This window comes from Octopus bimaculoides, chromosome 6 (assembly GCF_001194135.2).
Source record: "Octopus bimaculoides isolate UCB-OBI-ISO-001 chromosome 6, ASM119413v2, whole genome shotgun sequence".
Classification (NCBI taxonomy): Eukaryota; Metazoa; Mollusca; class Cephalopoda; order Octopoda; family Octopodidae; genus Octopus; species Octopus bimaculoides.
In genome coordinates, this window is record NC_068986.1 from 83,116,712 (window position 1) to 83,125,009 (window position 8,298).

At 35.7% G+C, this 8,298-nt stretch overlaps 1 protein-coding gene across 2 annotated transcripts in view; it reads right to left on the minus strand.

Annotated features, from left to right (window-relative positions):
• LOC106873562 (galactose mutarotase) overlaps positions 1–8,298 on the minus strand; it is a 127,243-nt gene that overhangs the window by 32,997 nt on the left and 85,948 nt on the right. For both annotated transcript variants that reach the window (XM_014920990.2, XM_052968917.1), the window contains exon 3: positions 3,846–4,000. In XM_014920990.2, coding sequence (XP_014776476.1) covers positions 3,846–4,000 — 155 coding nt within the window. The remainder of the gene's footprint in view (positions 1–3,845; positions 4,001–8,298) is intronic.

Here is an 8,298-nt window from a genome sequence, read left to right on the forward strand (position 1 = left end):
CCACCTTTTTTTTCCGCGATCCCTTTTGATCGAAATCCCCACCTTTTTTTTCCGCGATCCCTTTTGATCAAAATCCCCACCTTTTTTTTCCGCGATCCCTTTTGATCGAAATTATCCGCCCCCCCACCCCAAGAAAAGTTCTACTTTGTAATTTGTCCATTTTCTGTATTTAGCCCTGTGTGGCTATAATAAAAAGATATCTATCTATCTATCTATCTTTCTATCAATCAATCTATCTATCTATCTATCTATCTATCTATCTATCAATACACACACACACGTACACAGATAAGATTAGATGTGCTTCACGCATGACAAGCCACATAAGTTTTCAGTTAATCGTGTTAAACTCCCACCATCCCTTGTACACACAGATTGTCTGTATCCAATGGTGGGTTATGGTGTAATATAAAAAACACAGTAATAATAATAAGAGAAAAGAACACGAGCATAACTTGGTGCTCATTTGTTCCAGTTGTTACATATGTTTTGGTACTTGGCAACATTTGACATCACACTACAGATGCACCCAGTAGGTGAGACCCCTAAAGTTTCAGGCCCTGTGCCTACAGCAGAAGGGATTATTATTAGTAGTATCATTATTTTTTATTATTATTATTATTATTTTACTATCAACATTATTATTGTCTTATCATTGCTATCACCATGGCTATCTTATATAAATACATAATTGTTTACATATGCATGCTAGCCTATCAGTATGTGTGGTCACGTACATGCATGTGTGTGTAAATATATGTATGTGTTTGTATGTAGATGTGAGTGTGTGCTAGTATGCAGACATATATGTGTATTTATGTTTGTGTTTGTAGGTATATATACATGTGTATATATGTATGTATGCACATGTACACATGGGTATATATGTGTGTGTGCATGCACACATATAGGTGCATTTGTGCACATGTACATAACATATACACATACACTTATGAGTATGTGTATATGTGTATGAGTGTGTGTGTGTGTAGGTATATATGTGAGTGTATGTGTGTGTGTATATGTGTGTATGTATGTGTAGGCATGTATCCAGTACATTCTGTAAAGTGGTTGGCATTAAGAAGGGCATCCAGCTGCAGAAACCAAGCCAAAACAACTATGGAACTTGGTGTGGCCCCTGCCTTGCCAGCTCCTGTCAAGCAATGCAACCCATGCCAGCATGGAAAACAGACGTTAAATGACAATGATGTATGTACATATTTATATGTTTATGATTATATATGTGTGTATGTGTATGTGTATAAACATATATGTGGGCTGCTGAAAAGTTCCTGGCTTTAAAGGTATCATGAAAAGCCTGGTTGGAACCACAACATTCTGAGTTCTTTTACAGAACTTAGGAAAACTGAAGGATGTGAATCTAAAAGGGAAATATGTTGAATAAAATCATAATTAACTGATCCTCCTGTATTTTCTTTTATGCAAAATGAGGAATTTAACACCCCCTTGTATATATGTGTTTGTGAGTGTATATATATTTGTATGTTTGTACATCCATGTATGTGCTTGTATACTCACACATCTGTATATGTGTGTGCGTACACAGGTGGATGTGTGTTTATGTACACATGTATATGTGTGTATGTATGTAGGAAAATATGTGTGTGTATGCACATATTGGTGTGGGTATACATGCATATAGTGAGTGAACCAGGTAAATGATTGATGGCTCAGTTGGGATTAGGACAGCACAACTGGCTCTTAAGAAGTATTATTGTACCACTTAATCTTAGCAGCTGCTTTCTTCATGCACTTCCCCTGCCATATATTGTCAAGTAAAAGCAACTGAAGTCCCCTTTCTTACCCAGTAAATTACTCCACCTCTAGTAACACCAGTCCACATAGTGATTATGTCAATCAACTAGCCTACCTCCTCTCCTTTTGGCATGTTCCTCCAGTGTATAAATTTGGTTGCTGCTTGTCTCTAACTTGTATTTATTTATCAAATGTCTGATGATGTGTTTGCTCCATGTTTGCCCTATAAGCTGCATCTATTGGGTGCATATCTAGTGTGATGTAGTGTGTTGCCAAATACTGTAACATATGTAACAACTGGAATAAAGGAATACCAAGTTATGCCCGTGTTCTTTTCTCTCTCATATATATATAGGGGCAGGCATGGCTGTGTGGTATTAAAAGACATTTGATGTAAATGAAGATTTACAAGGAAGAAGTCAATGATTTTAAAAGCTAATAAGAACAACAGGTTCAACTAGGATAAAGAGTTCTGCAACAAGGTAAACAATAATACAGTATGCTAAAAGCAAATTCTACCAAATTCCCAATTCAAGCAGATATATATGTATGACACAAGTGACACAATATAGCTGAAACATGAGACCCAGATTGTTTGCCAGGAACAGTTAAACAGGGAGTTGGAATTACAATATCAGGAGTAGTTTGAGAAGAAAACAAATCAGAAATCATATTTGTTGAAAATCATTTAAATAACCCAAAATATTAAACCCAACTATTCCTATGTAGGCATTGTTAAGAAGATCAGTCATTTTCAAGAAAATGGAGACTCAGAAAGAACTGAAGGAATCATATCTCTAAAATGGGTTGTTTTGAGCAGCCGGTTTCAGAGATTTGATTCTTAATGCAATAGAGCATGGGAATATCTTGATAAACGGCTGTAAAACTGTCAAGAATTACAGCAATTATGGAGTTGGATGAAACATTCAACAAAGAGGTAATAAACATGCATTAGTCTGTCATCGATGATTTAATCAAATTCATGCTTAATTGGATGAAAACCAGGATATTAACTAAAAGAAGGCCTATGATATTTGAGACAGACTTTATTCATTTTGAATAATTTTTCCTGAAATTATTATGAGTTAACTTTGTATCTTATTACCCTGGCTATAAAGTTATTTAGAAAATATCATAATTAAGTAATATAGAAAAATTAACATTGTGTTTTATTACACTGGCAATAAATTTATTGCAGGTCTTTGTATTACTGAGATATATTCCATCAACTGAAGACAGGTGAAAAGCAAAGTAAGCACCAATGGTATTTTAACTCAAAATTCAGAGGAACAAAAACTGTAAGACATTGACAAAGGATTCCAAACTCAGGCTCAAGGACATATGTTTTGTATAGTAAAAAAAAAAACAAACACAACATGTGATTGGTACTTATTTTAATGAGAGTAAAAATGTGAAAGGGAAAATCAAAGTCTTGGTAGGATTTGAAATTACATTGTAAATGGATGCAGCAAAATATCACAAAGCATTTTGTATATTGTTTACAGGTTTTGCCAATTTCCCACTTTTTAAAAATAATCCTAATGATTTTTACTCAATAGTCATTGTATAAAAATCCTTAAAAAAACAACCTTTGGTTATTATTTGATAATTAGCATACTTCCCCCTCTCCTATTAACATCATTTTTTAATGTCCTTTTTCCAAGCTAGCATGGACCACATGGATTTTATTGGGGCAAATTTTTTTCTGCTAGATGCCCTTCCCGTTGCCAAACCTTACCTGTTTCAAACAAGGAAATATTTCCCCATGGTCAGACATGCATGATACTCGAAATGAATGGCATTCATCTACAATAATCAGATGATGTCAAGACAAGAAGGTGTATACACACACACACACACACACACACACACAATGAACTTCTTTCAGTTTCTGTCTATCAAATCTACTCAAAAGGCTTTGGTTGACTGGGGGCTAGAGTAGAAGACACTTGCCCAAAGTACCACACAGTGGAACTCAAACCAAAACCACCTGGTTAGAGAACAAACTTCTTAACAACACAGCTATGCCTATGCATATAACCACTCTAAAATGAAATATTGATACATACCTTATCAAAACAATTAAAACCTCCATGAAGAGTGTTTGGATCACTATTAACATCTAGTTTATATGTGGTTCCATCAATTGTAAACTGCCCATTTGCAATTCTGTTAGTCACTCTGCCAATTATACCACCAATGTACAAATCCTGATCTTCATATCCTACCATAGTAAGGAAAAAATACAAAAAAGATATGATAAAAGTTACTTATTAAATATAATTCTTTTAGTTTCAGACATCCAGTTCGACAATTTATACACATGGAAAAAAAAAATACTTGCATAAGACTAATAATTTGTACGTATTCTCCAGAACATTCTTAACCCCTATAGATGCTTTTGATCTACCATTAGGACAAGAATGAGGGATAGATATTAAAATAGCAAGAAATCTGAACCTAAACACAATATCAGCAAACAATTTATTTGCTGAAAGTATAAACAAAGCCAGCAGATGTATTTAGGCTCAGAGTTCTGGCTACTTCTGGCTGACAAGACACATGTCAAAACACCAGTAACCCCGAATGCAATGCCACGTCCCAATGAGTGAAGTGTGTTGAACACATTGTCATCATAAAAAGAAGTTATTCTCCTATGACGTACACTATAGTGACCAGCATATTTTGCATTGGAAAGAATAATTATGGAAATAATGTTATCTAGGAAATGGAAAATTTTTATAAAAAACCTCTATGTGTGCATGCATGTGTGCATGCATGTGTGTGTGTACATGCATACATGTGTATTTTTGCATGGTGACATTGAAATTTGTGTCTGAGCTTGAAGTAAAGCATTTGGAGTAGGGAAACTTAAAAATGACATTTTCATTGATTTGGGTGTATTCCTTTTATTTGAGAAGTTTTGGACATAGTCCTTTCATAAAAAAAAACAAAAGCAAACTAAAGGCTAAATTACTTAACTATGAAGATTTAGATAGTGGCATTCATGTCATACAAATATACACTGTTACTATTAATCTAATGATATACAGATGTCTCAGCGTGAAACATTTTTCATCTGACAAATTGAAGCAATTATGAAATCATATCATAACACAGACACAGAGGCACATATGCCCACATACACATATTGCGTATATATATATATATATATATATATATATATATATATATATATATACACACACATATAGATATCAAGATATTTGCACATGCAAACTTACATTCAAGCCTCTGTGTGTGTGTGTGTGTGTGTGTGTGTGTGTGTGTGTGTGTGTGTGTGTGTGTGTGTGTTTACGACTGAGGAACTCTCCACAAGGTTGCATAAGCCAGTAGTTAAATAACCCTCAAATAAGCTTTCAAAAATAGTAAACTATAGTGGGTTCTATCACCCTTGATCTGCAAAATGACAAAACTCTGAATACCAATCCACTCAATCAGGGCTGGCCTGGGATTAAGTAACAATAACAGACCAATGACACATATGTATATAGCAAAGAGAGAACATTACTAGCTGTTGGATAGAGACAAGGGTTAGGTGAAATAAAGGAATGCAAGGCGTTTATTGATGCATGTGGGCAAGAAAAAAACCCATTGTATAAATTTGGTTTCTCTGTATATGTTTACAGGTGAATAATGAGTCATGATTTAGAATGACTCTACACAGAGTTGATTGTAGAAATATTCTTGTGAACTAAAATGTCTAGCTACAGGTTTGTAGATTGTTTGGATATTATTCCAAACATCATGAAACTGCTTGCAGAAGTGGTCAGCAAGATGATATTGGTGTGTAGGTGTAACCGGATGCACATGGTGATCATATCTGATGTCAGAAATAACATCCAAACAATCAACAAACCAGTATCTTGCGATTTCAATTCACCAGCCTATTCTTTCAATCAATTCTTTCTGTGTGGAGTCATCCTACATTACAGCTCAACACTCACCCTTAACCACAGAAAAAGCTCAAACTTTACACTAGATTTTTTCTTGTACACATTCTTTTACCCCCATATAATTCATACTTTCAATAACAGCAGTCAAGGCTCCTTTATGCCAGGTGTTGAGAGGCTAAATTATGGACAAGTACAGGTGTCTTGCTATAGAGGGGATACATGGCTACCCTGCATTATATAAAGGTATAAGGAGAATAGCTGGAAATAAAAAGAGAGATGGTGGTTACGAGATGCCAGAAAATTCCAGGATACAAGAAGGTGAGTATAAGAAAGGATACAGACAGTGGTTTGGAGGAAGAAAGGGATGAGTAAAAGATAATTAGAGATGAGTGTAGTGAGTGGTGAACAAGGGTGGAGGTGCAAGGGTAAAGTGAGAGAGAGAGAGATGTGGCTCAGGAAGGAGAATAGATTGGTAGGTAGGGGGAGGATGTGCAAGGTGTTGGAGCAGTGGGAAGACAATGTAGAGTGTGCTATAGTAGGTGGGATGTGTTGGTAGATATGAGAGCATGTTGAGAATGATAGCAGATATGAGAGGTGCTAAGATGAGGAATGGTAGGAGAGAGTGTGATGGCTGAAGGCATAGAATGATGATCAATGGAATTAGTGTGAGAAGGGATAACATTAAGAAAACCCATTTTCTCCCATGTATTCTCCATGTTTAACAGTCTTTCATAGTAGAACTTCTATGTATTTTGCCTTTCAGAAACACTGAGTGCAAGTTTACCATTAGCTATCCACATATATTTCTCACCCACAATACATTGATTTTCTCTGTGGAAAATTTCCTTTCTGTTTCTATTTTTGCTATGTAAGCCTGTCACCTAGCTTTTTTTCTAGTTATCTGGTATATTTATCTGCAACCCCCATTCTTCTAATCCTTCCAGGTCTGTCTCTTCACTTTGATAACACTGTCTGCTTCACTGTTCCACCACAGATTTGGTCTGTAACTCTCAGTAGGTTGTCCTATAGGAACTCTTTTTCATAAAAAAGTTCAACTAGAATGTCTTCTAAATATCTGTTTGCTGGGTTTTTGTATTTTCATATACTTCTTTTCCAGACTGGTTTGTTTCTCTGACTCCATCTAGTGCTAAGTCTGACATCACTAACCACTAAGTTATGTTGGGTTGTACATGCTTGTAACCTCCAGTGCTGCCCAACATGTCTGTTAAAGCTAAAAATAATCAAGTCTGTCATTTGTTACTGAGGTAGTCTGCAAAAGGTCCTCGTAAAATTAAGCTTTATGATCTACTAGCTGCTCCTTTCTTTCATTGTACCCCAACAGCGATTGTGGCAGCCCTAAAGTTGCGAACTTAGAAGGAAGAGTGGGAAGACGGTTGGGGGTACTGTTGTCATCACCCAAAAAGATGCTAGCAGAGAGCTTTTGTACAAGGCTAATTTACTCAATGAATTACAGTTTTATCAATCCTGCAAACTGTCTAAGGCAAGTGCCAGCAAGGAGAGCAGGGAAAAGAAGGCCAAGTTTCAGGCGAGTCAAAAAAGAGAAGATGGGGTACATAACAAAGATTAAGATCTATAAATGTAACCAAACATACATATGTATACATTCTGCATATACAAATACATACATGTACATATATATAACTCACATGCCTCCATGTGCATATAAGCATGTGGAGGCTAAAGGGAATACACCCAAATATCATATTTATACATAAAGAAGGATATATATATATATGTGTGTGTGTGTGTGTGTGTGTATATATATATATATTCCTTGCTTCTACCTTGTTCTCCACCTCCAGTCATGTGATATTAGTCAATAATTTCTCTTCTACCCACAACTATATATATAAATGTATTTAGTTCTGTTGTTTGTTGCTATTTAGCTCCAGATCAGCCTCACAACTCAGTGGACTTGAAGTCATTTGGGCCATGACAGTCTATTACTTTGTATCTCAGATTTCCCATTCTGAATATTTCCTCCCAATTTTGAGATTTAGGGGTGTGATTTGAGTGCTATTTGGCTACTGTTTCTGGCTTGTCATGTGACCTCAGAGACTCTCTTAGATGTAGCAACAAATGCGTGGGTTTGTATGTCTGTACTTGTATATGTGCATATATGTATGTGTTTGTGTGTATGTGTGTGTGTGTGCATATGTGTATGTGTCTATAAGTATACGCATATGAAAAAGTGAGGATCAAAATATAGATTTGTAAGTTAATTTGAAACATGTTCCTGTACACTCCTAAATAGAATGGCAGCGCTGTAGGATTTTGTCTCAAAGAATAATTTTCCTAAGAGACTTTGTGTATTAAAAGCACATGTGTTTTAAACAGTGAGTGCTGTTCCACAATCAAGTATACAGAAATGGGTTACAGTCAAATCTAGCTGTAGTTAAGAAGCTTGTTTCTCACTCATGTGGTTCTGAGTTCAATCCCACTCCTTTGCACTGTATGCGAGTGTCTTCAGCTACAACCTTAGGTTTGTCAGTTTTGATAGATGGAAATTGAAAGAAGCCTGTTGTATATTTGTGTACCTTATTTATATATATATGAATGTATGTGTGTGTGTGTGTGTGTGTGT